Raw genomic sequence first — 20,913 nt, 5'->3', positions numbered from 1 at the left:
CATCGTTTCTGGTAGTAGCATGATTTCACATTCATAAAAGTTTTGATCGTTGCTTACAAAAAACTGAACCAAGTGATTTTTGACATTGTCATTTCAAGTAAATGTCTTACAGTTAAAAAAATTTGTATAACCAGAACAAGTAATAATCTGAGTGTGCTCAATTTGGCGAATATGATTGGTGTGATAGCACGTCCCAGCTAAGTTATAACAGTTTCTCAGGAGTTACCAAACTTGCGTGAAATTTGACATTATTGTGGTAAAACACTACACCTGTTTTGTTGATCAATTCTGCCCGCCTTTTCTGTTTGATGATATTACTCAATTTGTTTACTCGATGGCAGTACACTTTCAAATCAATTGTTAAATTGTCTGGTAAAAGCTCCGAAAAAAATTTCCTTAAAATCCCACCAAAGAGAGCATCTCTCTTTAAGAACCATATATCGAGCTTTGAAACAAAACCAATTTGTTTCAAGTAATCATAAACAGTTCAATCTGACAAATTTAATCTCTTAGTGATTTCACATGTTATTCAGCAGTTTGCTTCAATCGGTATTTTTAATTTGTTTTCATTGGCTTCAACTGGCCATCCAGAACGTGGTGCATCTTCAATATTGAAATTGTCAGAATGAAATTTTGTAAGCCAGTTTTGGCACTGTCGTTCTGTCAATACATCTTCTCCATACACATCACACAATTTTTTTCTTGCTTGAACAGCATTCTTACCTTTTCGGTAATAAAAGAGCAAAATATGCCAAAAATGCTGCTTTCGATCTTCAATATTTGATGGGACACAAAAAATAAACAATTGCACAAAATCAAACAAAATTTTTTACAAATAAGCCTTAAAATGCTAGCTGTCAAAATAAATAATGATAATACGGTTTACAATGAAAATAACAGGAAAAATACGACTAATCCGTCTAGTGGTAAAAAACACAAAATTACTTTCCGAACAAGCCAATAAATACACAGAGTAAATGAAACAGAAAACACAGACTGGGATCTACAAGCCCTATAATTGGAGTGCACAGGAATTCACATAATTACATTATAGTATTTTGTTCTTATAAATATTAGTTGACAATACAATGAGGTATTGAAAATTTTAACTCATTAACGGAAAAGAGAAAGAAGCTCATTATACCAAATCAGGTTCATAGTGTATGCCAAATTTTTAGAGATGGGCAAATATCACTTTTCTCAAATTTAAACATTAACCAGATCTAGAATATTTGGATATTTTGAATACAGTATGTCAAAAACTCAATGAACTTAATTACCTTATACAACTTATTTAGTTAAATAATAAATATTAAATAAATTAACTTATTTATTTCAGTATATTAATTAATTTTAAAAATTTTGGCTTTGAGTTTTAAAGTAGCTTAGGTAATTATTAAATTATTCAAATATTTTTAATTTTTGATTTAGCTGCCCTTTGGGTACTTTTAATCCACCAGTGCAAAATTAGAAGTGTTCATAGTTTTGAAAAAATTCACAACTACAAATATTCCAGCATAATATTCGAAATCTCGAATATTAGAAAGTATTCAAGTATTGGAATATTTGTAGATAGTACTCCCCATCTCTACTAATTTTGGAATATTGTTATTCTTAAATTTTACAAATGAAAAATTTTAATTTTGTAAATATTTCATTATCCATCTGAATTTAAAGTTATCAAATTCCAATCAATCAATCAATCTATTACGTAGAAAATAGAATAGAAGTTTGACCTTGTTAAATAATCTAAAAATTGAAAATTTGAGGCATACTATGTTCTGAATCCATGAACATTTAAACATAATACATAAAATATGCAGCTAAAGTTGTTGATAAGTTTCATTCTAAAAATCATTAGCTATATCATCTTAATTTATATCTTCTTTTTATCATAGTTTTTCTGTTTTTTACTGCCAAGTCTTTGTCATAAAAATCTGTCTTTAAACTTTAAAAAAACTATAGTTTTTGAATTTACATTCTTTTATATTATATAAAAATGAACACTACAAATACCTAAGATATGTGCACCTCGCTGGCATCTTAGGTATTTGTAATGTTCATTTTTATCTAATAATAACCAGTTGTTAAGTAGCAGTTATCAGATTACTTTTATATTATACTAAAATTGTCTCTATTCATCGAAATTTAGCTTCATTATTATTCCATGTAAAAAAAAAATTAAAACATGAGTTACAAAGCAACAGAAAAAAAAAAAGGAATATAAACAAAAGTAATATAAGAAAGAGGGAAAAAATTGATTATGATAAAGTGATAGAGAACAAATAATAGAAAATTAAGAAGATATTAACAGCAGCAGTAAGAGAGAGACTGAGTTGCCCAAAAATTAAATAAACCAGATAACGATGATAATGAAAGTCAGAAACACAGTCTATTGATGCAAAAAGTTAGCATTTAAAGAATTGCAAATATATTTCAACCCAGTATGGAAAAAAAGCTATAGCTAAATAAGCAAAAATTAAAACAGCAATAAAAATAGCTCATTGTGAAACAATGCAAGGATGGTTTATGAAACTGGAAACTGAAGTAAAAGAAAAAATTATACATAGAACTGCCTGAGAAAAGATAGTAAAGATAAGGTATAAACTATTAAAGTTAAGAGAAATGGAAAGAAATAATTGAAAACTTTGCTAAATATTGAAAATTAACAACTTACACCATATGCAAAGGATGGAAGGATCAGCAAAGATCATACAGAAAGGAAAAATAAAAGGAATATATCAGAGAATGAAAAAGGGCCAGAAATATCCAAGGCATCTGTTGAATTTACCAAAACACTAGATGAAGCAAAACTAGAATGGCTACAGACCTATTTAGTTATGATTTGAGAAACAGATGATTGGAGAAAGAACAGTTATATCAGCCTAGAAAAACAAAATGTTTCAATTGAACAACAGCTACTCAATGGACATTATTAACTTACAAGGAGAACATCGCTACATGAAACTTGTGTAATATTTAGTACTAACATTTATTTGGTAGTTAAACACATGCTGTTTATCCCTCTAAGATATTTCTCTGATGTCAAAATTTCTATTTTTCTTAAACTAAAATACAGACTATTTGATGAACAGAGTGAAGGTTTAAAGCTTTTTATCAGTGACATCATTGTATTATCATGAAACGTTTCATCTTAATGCAATGAAGTCACTGCTACACAAGTTGTCTAGCCACTCAGAGAAAATTACTTTCCATATGAAAAAAACATCCATATTATAATTAGTAACTTTAGAGAGATGGTGATGGGCAAATTCCAGATGATTCAGATGATATGCATATTCTCAGTTATGATTCACTGCACCAAGCTATCACCAGCAGCATGGAGGAAGTGTTATGATTTTAGAAGGCAGTCATTTCAATGACAAATCTAATGTAAAAGTTGTCAATCAGAAGTATAATAGCAGTGCTTATCGAACAACATTCAAGCACATGTTTCTCCCATGAATCAAGCATCAGTTTGGCTACAAAAAATGAATAAGGCAACAGGATAATGTATCAACACACAAAGCGTAATGGGTCATCTAGCCAACAATATGAATGTTCTGAAATGACCCGAAAGAAAAGTTCAGATCCAAGTATTGTAGAAATTATTTGGCATCTTTTAGAATGCAGATATGCCAAGATCAACAACGACCATGAAGACCTGATTAATCAGTCAGGTATTCAGGTACTAATTTCAAGTTATAATCATGGACATATGCAAGTCTATACCAAAACAACTTCTTGAGATAGTTAAGTAGAAAGATTAGATACAGTAAAAAAAACTATACCAACATTTCAGTCATTTGCACATTGTGTGATTGATTTTTTAGTGGTAAATATTATTTACACTAAAATCTTAAGTTTAATAAAAACTTGTAATAGTCTCATATCTGCACAGTGTCGTTTCATACCATTATATTCCCAGATCTCTATGTTAGTTCTATGAGTTGCACATTACATGCCAGATCAAAATGCAAAATGAGGAAAAACATTTTGGCCAAATGTAATTTAAACAGGTAAGCTGCTGCTGTTTTTTTTTATATAAAATACCAAAAATCAAATACATACACATTTTTTTATTTACAAATTTCAATATATACAAAGGGTAAAGCATGCTATTTTACTCAGTTTGAATTGAAGTGTAATTTCAAATGGAACAAACTGTTGCATAAAAGTTTGTATTTTGTTGCTAAGCAATCATTTTACATTCTACTTCCAAAGTATCTCATTTTTTACTCAAAAATGCCAAAGAAATTTGATTATTTTTGGCAGTCAATGATAGAAACTCGGTTTGTCATCCTGTTGCATTTTAAAATAAGTGTATAATAATAGTATTGTAATTTCTCAAATCTATATGCAGCATTATTAATTTTAATGAGCTAAGATTTAAAAAAAAAAAAAAATGGGTTTTCATCATCCAGAAGGATGTCTTGTCAGAACTTCAGCAGTTAAGTAGGAAATTGATGATGTTAAAGAGTATGATATCCAAGCAACTTAAAATATCACAACTGATAAAACAAAGGATCATTAGAGAAGATTTGAATAAGAAGTTAAGCCTGGACTCCACATCACCTAAATCTGCAACAGAATTATAAAGCTGATAACCAAACTGACGAAACTTTCAGTTTTGGAACATTCAGTTGGACAGAAACAAGACCAAAAGCAGAGTTAAAAATTATTTAACTTTTCTGTCGTACTGCAACCAATAAAAACACACAGATTTGTGATGTGTAGCATTTTAATATTCATGTGTAATATTGTTTTAATGGTAGAAAGTATAGCAAAGAGAATGAGAATCAATTTAGAAGTATTTATTGAAGAAGTCAGAAAATACAGATGTCTATACAACAAAAAATACAAAAAATTTAAGGATGCATCATTAAAACACTATGAACAACAATTGGCATGAAATCTGGAAAGTTTGGTATACTGCACAGAGATCCTAAAGTGGAATCATTTAGTTAGAAAATGCTTTAAATAGGGAACAAAGCTGAGCAGAAATGGAAAGTGTACAGGGATTACAGAACTGATCAACGGGTGGTGCATTTCTGTGTAATGTTCATTTTGGTCAAGTTAAAATGTAAACATAATTGACAGCAAAAACTCTATATATACATATCTATTACTTATAACAAAAACTCTATTTTTCAGTTCTGTTTCTGAATTTGTTTTCAGGTAATGTGGTGTCCAGGCCTTAGTCAGAAAAAGATTTCTGCATACTCTTTCAGTCTCACAAGGTCAATCAAAAAATCAATTTTAAAATAAAATTAAAACTTAGTAAAATCAAACATCTCATCCTCTGTATTAGTATTGTTAGAAAATGTTATGATAAAATATTTGATTCTTTGACTAATGTTTGAGACAGTTTTATATATATATATATTGTTTTTCAAGACTCAGCCACTTGAAAGTCTGCCTATACCAAGATTCAGCATTAAGTCTCTTCCTGATTGTATTGATTATAGACAGATACAGGAGATTATAAAATATTGTTCAAAGATGACTTTTATATATCTATTGTTATTACAATAGATATAAAAGTAAAATTACAAATGAGAATTTAACTGTGGCAAAAAAGATGAAAGTTAAAAATTAATGCAAAACAATGCATGGACAATCTGCCAAGGAAGGAGTGCCTCTTTGAAGGACTTTCTACGAGAAACTGGCTCCCATATATATCTTAAACACATGAATAAAACCAGAGAGACTCCACAAGGCCAACCTATTGGTTGGGCACAAACATGTTACCAAGCAGGGCCTTTCAGAAAAAATGCGAGGCTCGGGACACTAGCAAAGGGATAATTGTACGTGGTCTTTATCAGGTGTGCTAGCACACGCTTGCTAGTGTTTTGCTCTTGCAAAGTTATAGTTTGCGGCAGCTCTTAGTATCATAAAACACTGTTAGCACAGAACTGACCAAACAGACCTCATTCTCTGCTTTTATGCCCTTTTTGCTGGGAGTGGGATTCAGAGATGGAGGAAGGGATAACTTTTTAGTGTGGGTGTGTGTAGTGATTGGCCAGAAGAACATCCCCTCCAGCCTGGGGTTGGTCAGGGTGATATACTTCTAGTCAATCAGGGACTGGCTCATATCTCTCAATCCTCTCTGACAACTCCTACAGAAATTTAGAATTTAATTTTATAAATGTTAAAATTTAGCAAATCACTTTGCCTTCTCCTATATTTTTGTCTAACATATTGAGTTGCCAAGTTGAGGCCCAATGAAGCTACCCCTCCTGTCCCCTCTCTGATTGGCACTGGTACCAACTAGCAGTGTTTGGTAGTAGTTGGTCTTAGTGTAAGTTGTTACCAATGTTTGGTGATGATCCACTTGGTTACTGGTGGGCACAAAAAAAAATACAAGTATATTTTTCAGATATAAAAGTTGAAGCCCTATAATAAATACAACAGTTTAAGTACTTAGATGCAGTTTTTCTCTTTACAAAGGATATAAGGCAGAGTCAAAGAAAACAAAAACAACACAAGTAATAATGAAACATTAGGCACAGCATATGATAAAAAACAAACCAACAAAATTAGTCTTCAAAACTATAGTAAGATTTGTACTGCTGTAAGAAGCAGAAATATAAATCATTTGAGAGACAGGAAAAAAATGATGAAGAGGACAGCAATGAAATTATTATTAAGAAAAACCTAAAAATAAGTAAATCAGAAAGAATATAAATAACCAGCACGAAAAAAACTCAGATATTATAATTATATGATGTGTAAATAACATGTCAATCTAATAAACAATTTATAAAAACAATGGAGAAACAAATTAGGTTGGCAAGAAAGTAAGAAATGACGTAACAGAAAAATATTGAAAGATGATAATAAAGACGAAAGAGAAAAAGGCGGACCTCTAAACATAAGTCAAATAGTAAATCGAAAGAATTAAAAAAGGTTTTTAGTTATTTCTACATCATCCAGTTTGATCGTTTTGATTTTAGCAGTAATAGTACTATTGCATATTCAATATATATCAGAACAAAAATAATACAGTAATAAATATAAAAACTAATAATACACAAACTTACAGGAAAAAAATTTACGTAAATATTTTAAGCCGGGAAAGCAGCACGCTCATTAAAATATTCTATTTAACAAAAATAAAGTCGCAACAAAGTCAATAATTTCATTTTTGATACAATCTAACATTAGAAAAAAACTCCCAAATGATTTTTAAAATTTCATACAAAACTTTTCTTTAAATGTGTTAAATATTAGCATTAATTAAACTTCTATACAAGTTTTTTTTATATATAATAAATTTATTACATTATTTACAATTATAAAACAATTATCTTGCAGATTATTTCCAAATTTCTCTAATAAATTTTTGGAAAAACTTCAAATCTAAAATTAAAAACAATATACAGGATTTAAAGACATTGTTACATATATTATGTAATTTTAAACTGTTATTCAATGTTAAAATAAGCATTTAATTGTTGGATAAGACAAGGCATTGAATAATTTAAGACGAAAAAAATTTGTATATTTTTGGAACTCTTCTAATTTGGAATCAAATGGGGGACATTAATTAATATTTTGATGAAAATGATATCGTACGCAATTTGTATCCATAAAGAACAAAATCGAATGAGAATTTGTTTATAAATGACTTCGACAACGAGTAATAAATAAATGGCGTTGAAATTAACCAATAATTATTTAAATATGAAATTTAAAAAGACAAAAATCGTCAATTTCATACCAGTAGCACATGCAGAAACACCAGTTGGCTTGTGTGCCGTCACAACATAATTGTACGACATTTTAATTGAAGACTGTTCTCAAAACAAATTACTATTACAATCGTGTTCAAATAATGACGAAATTTTTTGTTTTCGAACCTTCTTAGTAACCAACTTTACCGGGTTTTTTGATTCGCAGAGACACCATATTAACCAATGCTCGTAGCCCGATTGTTTAGAATCGTGTAAAATAAGTAACATATATATCCGCCAAAATCTAATTTAATACGAAATAATAATTTATTTATTATTTAAAAATATTTTTTATTTATTTTAAAAAATTATAATAATTAATATTTTTATAATTGAGACAAAATATAATTTTTGCTTTTAAGTGTATTTTTTTTTTCAATTGGACTGGACACTACGCGACCGAATTCACGATGGGCTTGAAACTCCCATCGTGGGTTCGGCCAGGTGGGCCGGAGGTGAGGAACGTGAATGAATCCAGAAAATGCCAGGATTCATTCACGGGTGGTCCTCCAGAACGGTGGAATGACTCCGTAACCACGCGATTATTTGGGCGGCTATCGCGAATGTACTGTATTTTTGAAAGTTAAATAAATATTTAATAATGCTGTAATCTTATAAATATTTTACTAAGTTTATATATTGTTAATATTATCTATAAATATAAATTATTTTTTCAAAAATTTTTACAAGAATTTCCTCAAGAAACAATGCCGCGACGTTTAGAAATTTGCAGTTGGAAAGATGCAGTAACTGATTTGTTGATGAAAACTAACAGCACATTATTAGCTAATGATTTTAATTTCCTTTTTTTTTACAATGGGATTAATTGCAGTAGAATCGCCTACATAAATAAGAAATGAAGCTTGTATTGTACCTTAAATATTGGACACAATCCTTTACCAACTGGCAATTTCATATAATAAATTTTAATGTTATTGTAATGAAGTTTAACTCTTTTCTTTATGTCTTGAATGAAAAATCTTGTGTGTAAATGTAAATATGTGAAAATAGGCTAGTTTCCAGACATTTATAGTAAGAATAAAATTATTCCTCAAATATTGATGTAAAATTTATTATTGATATCTATCTAGATAAATGTCGATATTCTGTTACTTTTCCTACTGTATATTTTTTTAGCTCAAACTGTTTGAACCCTTCAGTTATTTTTTTGGAAAATCTGTTAGTTTCTTGGAGTAAATATAATGTAACCTGTTTCTTAATATTACAACTGATACAACAACTTTTTTATTTGTTATTTTGGATTGTTTCTGTTCTGTGGTCACTAAAAGGACATTTTTTTTTCATGCCCATCGTGGGTTCGGCTAGGACCACAACGGAGCGACCGGGTGATGAGGGTCGAAGCCCGATATATCCGGGAGAGACCTCTCATGAAAAATTCCAGCGAAGTTGTTTACCCAGATTCGATCTCTAATTCCTAGTATATCGGCCGTATATGTTAATAAATAAAGAATATATAATACCAACAGACCTTTTCTATATGAAATTGCTTATAATCGTCACAAACATTTTTCGTCGCAAAGAAAGAAAAACAGGCGGCACCAGAAATTTTTGAAAAAAATACAGTCGACCTCCCTATAATACTGTTGATAATTCCGTTTTATATGAATTCCACGTTGTACGAGTCACTTAGATTTTACAAATGCATGAGCCNTTTTTCCCTCGGATATCCGCGGATACGGATACGGATACCCGGCACATCACTAGTTTTATTCCACTTTCTTTATGAATCATTCCAGAAAGGATTCAAAATTTGCTTTTATTTTTATAAAAGTCAACAAAACTTTTGTATTTTTTAGATTATCATTATTCTATTTATATATTTGAATCTGAAGATAAAGTAGATTAACTCCAACAAACATTTTATCTGCTCAGTGAATTTTGTTGGAGATTTTGGTGCAATTTAACTAATTACAAATTTTTCTTTTCTGTTACAGGTAAGATAATCACTTTGATTTAATATGTCAAAGAGGAAAATATGTTTGCCAGTAGTCCAGACAAAATAGGACAAAAGTTTTTCACACAGTTACATTAGAGGAGACAAAAATTATGGATTTGCTGAAGAGATCTCAATGTGAAAGATGGAATCTTGTTATTAATTCAATTGAATTTGAATCAAAATATTAAGTTGGAGAAAATGATTGCAAAAGTAGGTACGATATTCACATGGATGGAGAATTTGGATATTATGAGATTTGAATCCAGACTGGAGCTACTGAAGAAGTTCATGCAGGAGAAGGATTTGGCTTCAATTGCAGAATGAATTAATTTGCAATGATGAATATCTCAAAAATTAGTTTAAGTATGGAGTGTTACAAATGTTTTATAAGATGTAATAACAGAGTTATTTTGGGTTTTCCTGAGTCAGATCAGGAAGATCCATATTAAGGATACCGTGTTAAACTTATTTCATGATAAGTTGAATGTTGATAATGTTTCCCTACAAAATATTACAGATTAGGATACTGTAAAACTGGAAGAAAAAGATCAATTTTTTTGTAATTTTTTGAATTATAGTGATAAATGTAAGATCAAAAATGTCATTTAAGTTGAAAGGTTCTGATATAATGGATGACCTACCTCCTTTGACTAGGGAAGTTAGGAAAATAATGAGGGCTTTGCTAAAGAAGAAAAAGAAAAAGGAGCACAGATTAAATTTATAATATATCCTCAAAGAGGATGGAAATGCAAGGTGATCATGATCTAGTTCTGATGTTTTGATAATGTCATGAAATTATAAAATAATTCTGAATAAATCTTATTTATTTTGTCAATTTTTGTCTTTTTCTTGAAGTTGTCTTTCTCTTGAAAACTTGGTGGAATGGTAATGCCATTATAGAGTTCTGCAATCATGAAAATTTTGTGATCATTCAGAAAACTGGTTTTTGCAAGACTAATAGAAGACGTTATATAGGAGGTTGAATGCTCTTGTTAAGTGAATTGTTATAAGTTTTGGTACAGAACAGGTTTTATTTGATCAAAATTATGTTACATAATAGCTTGGTTGTTTTTGTATTTTGTATCTAAGACCTGTTATTTGGGAAGATATTTGGAACGAGATTGTTATGATATTCTAAGTAATAACATTGATATGGGTGACTTTAACAAGCATACAGGAATGCACCCACAGGATTGGGTCCTGGAAATTTTGGGTGAGTGGGATTGACGTTGGTTATCAAGAATATCACAGAATCTAATAGTAAATCAGCAAGGAAAGTCAGTTTTAAGCTTTTATGAGAATTTTGGCTATCTGATTATGAATGATAGAGGCCCATTTGCTTCTAAAGGCTGTTATTCTTATGTGAGTTCATTAGGTAGTTCATTTATTGATTTGGATCTAATTAGATTAGGTCTTATACTTCTAGTTTCAGGTTCTGCACTTCTGGATGAAGTATTTAGTAGTAATTCTCTGATTAGGTTGAATTTAAACTGTAATTTGAAAGAGAAATTAGTTAAGAAAGTGGTTAGGAAAAGTTATGTCAAGATCAGTTGATTCCAGGTTATTTTGGAAGAGTAATTGCAGTCTGGTGGTAAATCAAAAATATAATGAGTTAATATAGATAATTCAGAGCCATTTAGAGTTGACTGCTGGTTTGTCAGTTCAGCTGATAAGAGATTTTTGCTGATTGGAATAAAAAACCTAAAGAATTTGATAAATTTTCTTGGTTTGGCCTGGACTGTAGAATGAATATTTTAAGAAGGAATCAAGAATTGAATGTAATGAGACAGGCAAAATTTGGAGATTGGTTTGAAGGAGATAACTTTGTCAAGGAGAAGAATATTGCTTGTAATCTATGCAGAGCAAAGAAGAAATTATTTTTGCAGAGACTGAATAAAGACTTGTTTTGGAGATAATTAAAACATTTCTAAAATTTCACACTTTTTTAGGGCCAAGCATGTATGCCTGCCAGATCTAGATTGTAAATTTTGTAAAAATACATGGCTCAGAGTGTTATAAGGCCAAATCTTTTCTTATGTAATTTGTGTTATAATTGGCAAGATAATGTTTTGGTTATTGAGATTATCTCTTTGTAAGTAGAGTCAGCTGTTTCATCAATGAATGACAGTACTACTCCAGGAATGGATGGTATTTCTGTAGAATTTTATAAAAATTGTTCTAGACTATTTAATTATTTAGCTTCTTCATTTAACAATATCTACAAATCAGAAGATATTCCACCAGATTAGTGTGTAAGTTATTCTAATATATAAAAAATGGTTCTAGGAATCGTACAGATCAGAGGTTGCCAAGCTTTCTGACAACTAAACTCAAAATTTTCAATCCCACAGACCACTGCCATGAATTTTTTTTAAACGATACAAACATCTATAGAATAATGATCATAAAAGTTCCATTTTATTTTATTAATATGAAATTTCCTTGTTTAATTATAACAAATTAGTGTGGAGTTTGTTGCTGCTTGTTTGAAATAAGTTTTTGGATTCTTGGCTCCTTTCCACAAAGAATGACAATTGCACTCACATTACTTATTGATTTATTGACAACAGTCATTTCAAGTCTGGTTTAAGATTTGAATAAAAACCTCCAACAAATGAGAAAAAACAACCAAGCATTTTGCATTTCTTTTGTAATATTTTGCATCATTTTGAGTTGATCAATTTCCAAATTTCTCCATAACCCACCAATTTCCAAATTCTCCAAAAACCCACCATCAGTGGTCCATGGACCACAGGTTGCCAACCACTGGTCCAGAGAATTAGAGGTATTTCATTATTACCAACTATTTCTAAAATATTATGTATAGATGATTAGTTATGTGGCTGGATAATTACGGGATTTTTTCACATTGGTTTTCACTCTGGTTTCTCTCTCTACCTTGGATATTTTTTTAATGTATACTTGCATTCAAAAAAATTTAAGAAGAAAATGTGGGAAACTTTTTACTTTTTTTGTAGATTTACAATTGGCATTTGATTCTCTGGGTATAAACATTTTATGGCAACATTTATGGAGAATGATCTAAGTTGTAGGTTTGTTACTTGTCTAATCCAATTATATACTAATTTGAAGACTTGCTATACTTTTAATGGAAAGAATACAAATCTATTTGTTATGCATAAAGGGATGTGTATGGAAAGAATACAAATCTATTTGTTATGCAGGGATGTGTATTAAGCCTAATTTTATTTAATTTGTATATTAACACCTTTGTTAAGGAATTGTGTGCTTTAGGTATAATGGGATGCAATCTGGAAGATTGTGATGTTTTCTTATTTATGCAGGTGATTTGGTAATGTTGGCAGATTCTCCAATTGGATTATAGAAAATGATTAATTTCACAGCAGAGGTTATACAAAAATTGTTTTTGTATTAATATTAATAAATCTAAGATCATGGTATTTCATAAAGGAGGGGTTTATGCTAAAAAAGAAAAGTGGTATATTAAGCATAATTTGATTGTAGTAGTAGATGAATATAAAAATTTTGGAGTAGTTTTTCATTAAAATAGAAAATTTTCTAGACATTTAAATCATATTGTTAATAAAGCAAATGTTGGTATAGATAAGATTATTCAAGTATGTAAATCTGGTAGATTAACAGTGTGATCAGACAATTATTTGAAGCATGAAACAGCTATGGGACAGATTGGTGTTTGAAACAACTATGTCTATGATGTATATGATTTTACATTTACATAAACTCGACAACTCCACAAAAAAGCTTCAGAACACATTATCAACATTTATGTTCCATTTTTGTTTGTTGATTCTAATGATGAGATTTGTCCTGAAACATATTTAAATCTGAATAAAAAAGTTGACTCCTTAACTGTTCTATCACTCTTTCTTCTTTCGTCCCTAGCTGGCATTTGGTTGCGTGCGTCCGTGCAACCAGTATGCTGCTGTGGGTGCCGCAGGAAGTCGAGCTTTCTCCACAATGCCCTTCCAATTCCCTCGATCCATGGCCACCGCTTTCGCCTGCCTCAGATCAAGCACTACTTTCTTCTAGTATGTGATTTTGTTTTATTTGTCAATGAATGTGATATCCGGTCTGTTGCAATGGTTTGTTTTGTCTGTGATTATGGCATGATTATATTATATTTTGAGTGTATTGTTAACCTGATAACATAATGTCATGTTGTATAAGTTTAATGACATGCTGTTTTTGTCTGCAAGAGTTACAGCTTTGTGTAATTCTGATGTTTCTTGTTTTCTACAAAAAAACAACTCATATAACATCTGTGTTTGTAGTGCAGGTTTAAAATATGTGAGGCCTTTCTATGGACAACTTAGGAAGGTGTTTGTTGTGTTTGTGTTACTCACATTTTTCTTTGGAGTTATTCTAGTTCTGTTTGTGTGCAATATAAAATTCCAAAAGAATATGTCAGTACTAAGGTGACATATGTGTTGATAGCTTTACATGTATGTTTTGCATTAATCTGTGTTGTTAGTATTAAGTTTAATCTGTGTTGTATTCATTTCTTAGTCTTTGTTTCATATAAGCATGATCTGTGAGTTTGTCTTGTTGGTATCCAGCATAATTTATAAAAGTAAATTAATAAACTTTAAAAAAAAATAAAAATGTGGTAATAGATCATCAGTACTTTGACTCATAAAAGCGTCAAAAGCATATATATAATCTGTATGTTTTGTTGTTAGTAGCACTATAATGCTACCTTTGTTTATATGTGTCTATATTTATTCTGTCTTATCGATAGCCATGTGTGTTATTCTTTGTCCTAATGTCACTCCACTAATTAATTCGGAAGATTATTATTGTATTTCTATGCTTCATCTTTTACTCCTAGGTTATGTAGCATATTATGTGCATTGCCATGTACTTCACCTGTTAATTCTTATGTTTTATTTTGCAATTTACCGCACTCATTATTTTGGTAAATCTACCTCTCCTGTATAAGTATATTTTATTTTGCTAGTGGTATTGTATTGTATCAGTTGTGTATATAGTGTGCTGTGATTATTCCTGTATATATTTTCTATTTTATAACTATATGTATGTATTAGTAATTATGTAACCCTTTTGTCTTATTATCTCATTTATAGTTGTATTTTATTCTCTGCGGGGCAGAGGTCTTTGTAAATAAAGTATTATTATGAATGAATGAATGACTCATGAAAGTTGATCATATTCTACCAAGTTGACAAGTTTGCAACAGAGCATTGTTTGTGTTTAACAGAGTTCCAAAAAAGATATATAACAAAAACTGAAGTCAAGCTGCTTCATAAAAATGAAAATATTAATTCTTATGGCAAACTTACATTATTATAATGTTTAACTAAATGCTTTATCTTTTATTTTTTACCTTTAATGTAAGAAACAAAAAAATCCATCCAAATTACTAGAAATATGAAGTTTACAGTCCTACTCTAACTTCATGACTTTGAAAACTAACACTACACCATTGATCCAAATCTGTTAACAAAGTAAACTCTCAGATTTAAAAATCTTCTAATCCGAATACCGGTATTCTTACAAAAATCGTACTTACTCAACCTTTATTGTCCGGTACTTGTAAATTATTTGTAAAACAAACGTTTTCGGCCTCAGTCGAGGTTTTACAAATAATTTACAAGTACCGGACAATAAAGGTTGAGTAAGTACGATTTTTATAAACTCTCAGATAATTTCTTTATCAGATGATCTCAGATCCAGGCTTAAGCACAAATTCACCTATAAAATCAAATGGATCTTCAAAATATATATTCCCAAAATACTACATCAGTGCTTGATCCCACTAATTGGTGGGATCAAGCAGTATGATCAAGCAAAGGTATGTTTCAAAATATTAAAAAAAGGATTCTAACCGTATTCCCAAGAGAAATGAGCTTTGTGCACATCATCTCAGAAACAGAGCAAACTAAGGAAGTCAATTATCTTTTAGTTTACTACCAGAGCTAGAAAACAGTTATGTATTACAACTATCTCATGCCCTAAACTAGGGGTGGTGAACCTTTTTGAGCCGCGTGCCATACTGTAAGCATACTTAGGTTTAAAAATGTTTATGCGTGCCAAAGTTTTAAACTTCAAATAATGATATTTAAATAAATTAAACAAAAATGCTTTAATTAGAATAAATGAAACAATGATTGAAAAAGACAAACGATAAATCAAAATTGTACGATGCTTTACATGCATGATGATTTCTTCTTATGTGCAATTTTGGGCACGCGTGCCATAGGTTTGCCATCCCTGCCCTAGACATACCATAACAACAACCAAAAAAATGGCTTATAGACAAGACAATCACTAGAGCTGATAAAAGCAAACACTTTATCCTGATGAAAAAAATTCATATCTCAGGAAGGAGTAAACCATTACATCTGTGAGATCCGAATAGCCCCTGGGTCTAATTAACAATTTAAATATAACGTTAAAATCATAAAGTAAAATATTATTTCATTTTGGTGTGAAAATATTGTTTTTCTAACGTGGGAAAACTGATAAAAGAGCCACTTCCTTTAACGGAAGTTGAAGCATCCTTTGTTTTCCACTTATCTATCACAAATCTCACCACATTGGGAATTGTCGACCCCTCAATAATTTCCCTTTTCATCCATTCACGTGAGTGAAGACAAATAAGCTGATTGGTCACAAATCATGAGATATATTCAAAGATCTGCATGATTCGGGAAGTACGTCGGGGAATCTCATATTGGAAAGAAGTTCCCATATTGTCTCCCTAAGGCCAACACTCTTACTTAGGAGTATGCCAGAAGATCCCACGAAGGAAAGACGTAGTCCACTCAAACTCCTAAGGCCAATGCCCTTAGTCAGGAGTAGTATCGTATGCATAAAGCCAACGTCCATAGACATAATTTCTCCATGTTAAAGATATGTTTAGTTAGAAACACGGAAGAGATATTTTATTTTGTGCCTATCAAGACCTCTCCATGAACAGAACTCAGAGAACTGGAGAAAAGAAGTAAAATCAACAAATCAAGAGAAAGATAAAGTCAACTAAGAGGTTGTATGTTTTCATGAATTTGTGAGCTCTCTCTCGGCGCATATATTTTGATTTATTCGTTGTCTGAATCGATTTTCTTTAACTATTTTACTATTACCATTTTGTATGATTTTGTTTATTTTAGATTATTAAATTTTTCTTTATTAATTGTTGAAGTCATGTCTTATCTTTGTCTGAATCAAATCACACGAGTGTTAATCCGCGTGTAAAATAACTGATTAACTGGTGTCCAGGAATCCTGATGTAGATCGGGACTTCACAGTTCGGATTGGTTTAAATATTAATAGCCCTCCTAGAAAAAGATTAGACCGGATCTCTCAATCCAAAACTCTGAGAACTAGTTTTACCAACTAGCCGCTGATTAAGTGATACTAACAATCCTAGTGGAAGAGTACCCCCGGCTGATCTCACACATCCAAGAAACTTAATGAAAGGAAGTAGATGGCCACTACCTTAGCTTTATCACTGCCTTAAGAAGATAGCTAAATCTCCAAGGCTTGTTTACATTTTCTAAAGCCTATGAAGAAGGCATGAAATTACAAGTGGTTGAGAAGTACCATTCCCAAATGTACCTTTTTGATAAACATTTACAAACCTTTATCTCCCATTACCCTAGAAGAATTCACCTTTCTGCCATCTATACAACAAAGTAGTCATATCACTAATAGACAAGGTTGCATCTATATCTGACTTTGTAAGCCTGTGCCCCTCCATTAGACTTAAACTTTGCTTCTGTGCCTTAGAGACTTTCTACTATCCCACATTTCAAATGTCTATCAATATCTCTCTGAAATCTTAGAGTTTAAGAGATTTAATATACAATGCATCCTTTTTCTCCTTCAATACTAGATCTACAAGCTGAAAAAAGTCAAGGTAGTGTTCATTTCAACCTAGCTTTGTGAGGTATCACCAGGAAAAACTTAGTGCTCTCTACCCACATACAAAGAACCATTCACTATAAACACTACATAGATGATGTCCTGATCATCTGGAAAAGCAAACTTGACTTAGATGTTTTTCTCCAGTGCATGAATAGTAATCCCTATGGCCTAACACAGGCCTGAACAACTTGGCAGTAGATAGAGTGTCAAAATTAAAATAGACTAAACTTCTCCAGGCCACAGATAGATTTTTCAGCAGCTCACTTTCCAAGTACAGGTATAATTAATGATTAAACTATTTTGCAAATGAACCATATTATGAAAACGGAAAATTTAAATTAATATCAATTAATTACACTCATTACTTAAGATTTTTATATATCATGAAATCACACTAATACACCCATTACACCTTTACTTTCTTTTTCATAGCCTGTATGTTGTGCAGGTCTGGTCTATCACACAACAAATGGATCAGATGAGCACAGACCAACAAACTTTATCGATCATTAATCTTTTATTTAGAGAGGCAAATCCACATAGTTGACCTAAAACTATCCTTTCAACCATTCTATATTCAACTTCCTTCTTCAATTCCTTCAGCCACAAAATTTTGGCCTTCTGCATGCCAGCCAAGCATGCCTATACCTATTTCTTTAAGCTCAAAGATATGAATATTAAATTAAACAGGATTATTGATCTAAAATGGCCTCTAAGTAACATCACCTATCTTGTCAAGAATATTTCACACACCAATCAAATACAGCTGAATGTCAACAGTCCTCTTCCTTCTCTATGTTCCCATAAGCCAAAACTTATTTTCAGATCCATTGCTAATAACAATAATAATAATAAATGAATAGCCTTCCAACCCAACCCAACTCTTTACTGCCTCCTACAGAATAGTAAAGACCTCATGAATGACAAATGTGTACATTATCCTGGAAAAAACCAGACTGGCATTAATACAACATTATCAGATACATCTAACATAAACTCACTGAATAAAGAGAAATATTAAAATGTGAGGATCAGCTACAGTTTTATCTTTCTTTGCTTAACATGTGGCCAGAATCCCCACAACAGTCTCATCTCTTTCAAGCCAGAATTTTATAACACCATAACTAAAACATGTTTAATTAACCAGTGTCAGGTTCATCGGATCATTTTGACCCAGACAATTTTCAAAGCGCTATAACATGGAAATGGTTAATTTTCCTCATTTATCACTATGTATTTTCTTTTGCCTCTTCTAAATGCATTTTAAAGGAAAGAGACTTATATTGCTTTCTTGATTTGGGATAGCTTATGATTTTTATATGTTTAAGAGGTCATATAAAAGCCATGGTACTTAAGGGAAGTGCCTTACACAGCAAGTACTATATATATAGTACCTGAGCTATTTAAAGTATATTTTATGTTGTTTGTTAGAATAAAACTAGAAATAGGTATCAATTATTCTGTATGACTCATTAGTTATTGCAATGTGAAATTGTGTTTTTGTTCTGGTATCACTTACTAGTTTCTTACTATTGTATGATCTTTACACTTGATGAATGAATTTACATACTATCAAGAACTGTCAATTATGTATCACTCAAGAATATCTTAGTATGGAATTAAATTAGTCAAGTTCTAATAGCTACATTGCAACCAGAAAAACAGCTATATCTCAGAAATAAAGACAGTAAACAAGTAGCCAGTGCAATGAATGAAATAACTAATTTTTACAACAATCAGATTAAAATCATCTGCAAGAATTATGAAAATATTTTCTCTCTGAATTATTTCAATACAAATACAAATTTTAACATGTATATGAAAACAATTAAAGAATTTACTTGAAATTTTAACAATTTTGTGTCATTTAATAACTAAGAATAATCAATTAAAATTGGGTTAAATTAAAATTAAATATTGGGTTTTGTAACTATAAATACTGTACTTAAAAGTAAGAAAATGTTAAAATAGATAATATCAATGTAAATTATGTTAGAATATAAACAATCATTATTTATTTGCATGGGTCAGATTGATTCCATAATACCAAAAATATACATTTTTTTATGGTACCTAGCACAGGCTAATCAGCAGAGACATACTCCCTCCCCCTGCCTGGTAATATCTCAGTCTTTTGTTTCACCTATCTAATATCATAATCCACTTCCTCCTATTTGTTTACTGTATTCCATCTTTCTTTCCTATCTGGCACTGGCTGTGTCCTTGCCTAAAAATAGCCCTTTACTAGATCAAAAACATTAGCATTTCTCCAATTTTATTCACTGTTAAAGAAGTATTGCTTATTTCAATTAATTCAGTATATTTTATTAATTATGTTCAAAATGTTTAGTCATATTTGATATTCTTGGTATATTTATACAGTATATCCTTAATTTAGGCGTGTATGAAAACCTCTTACAAATTGAAATCTCATAAATGGGGGACAAACTTCATTATTTCTTATGTAAAATTTGTATCCTGTTTTGGCATAACTCAGTCATTCTATTTTCCCCAAGTAACACTAAAGTAATATAAAACACCTATTACCTATCATCCAATGAACCCAAATAAAATAAAATAAATCAGTGTTGAATTAAGTTATTCACTGATATAAAAGGAATTAAGTGTTTGCATTTCTCATCTCATGATAAGTTATCACATATTTTTTATTTAATTAGAAAATAGAATTAACTGAGATAAGAAAACAAGAGTAAAATAAAATATTTTTAATAAATGATATTTTAATCACCAATAGAAGGATCTGTAATATAGAAATAAAGTTTTCTAAACTGCATAACTGCATTAGAGTAAATGGCACTCTCTCTAACAAACATTGGGTTGTTCGGAAAGTAATTTCATTTTTTTTCCGTGAAAAAAAAATCACAATATTTTTATAATAAATAAATATTTTATTGAATTATATATCAACCATTTTGGTCATCGTTTCTGGTGGTAGCATTATTTCACATTCATAAAAGTTTTGATCGTTGCTTACAAAAAACTGAACCAAGTGATTTTTGACATTGTCATTTCAAGTAAATGTCTTACAGTTAAAAAAATTTGTATAACCAGAACAAGTAATAATCTGAGTGTGCTCAATTTGGCGAATATGATTGGTGTGATAGCACGTCCCAGCTAAGTTATAACAGTTTCTCAGGAGTTACCAAACTTGCGTGAAATTTGACATTATTGTGGTAAAACACTACACCTGTTTTGTTGATCAATTCTGCCCGCCTTTTCTGTTTGATGATATTACTCAATTTGTTTACTCGATGGCAGTACACTTTCAAATCAATTGTTAAATTGTCTGGTAAAAGCTCCAAAAAAAAA

General features: G+C 30.7%; 1 protein-coding gene across 1 annotated transcript in view; it reads right to left on the bottom strand.

The window, feature by feature from the left end:
* The window catches only part of LOC111641781 (DNA damage-binding protein 1-like), a 33,987-nt gene extending 26,046 nt beyond the window's left edge, over nucleotides 1–7,941 (bottom strand). The window contains exon 1 of the mRNA XM_023387998.1: nucleotides 7,724–7,941. Within this exon, the coding sequence (XP_023243766.1) occupies nucleotides 7,724–7,784 (61 nt within the window). The 5' untranslated portion in view covers nucleotides 7,785–7,941. The remainder of the gene's footprint in view (nucleotides 1–7,723) is intronic.
* Nucleotides 7,942–20,913: the final 12,972 nt, after the last annotated feature.

Source organism: Centruroides sculpturatus, unplaced genomic scaffold, assembly GCF_000671375.1.
Source record: "Centruroides sculpturatus isolate CEXI.00-Female unplaced genomic scaffold, Cexi_2.0 scaffold1567, whole genome shotgun sequence".
Lineage (NCBI taxonomy): Eukaryota > Metazoa > Arthropoda > Arachnida > Scorpiones > Buthidae > Centruroides > Centruroides sculpturatus.
Note: the sequence above shows the minus strand (reverse complement) of the source record. Positions and strands in the feature narration are given on the sequence as shown.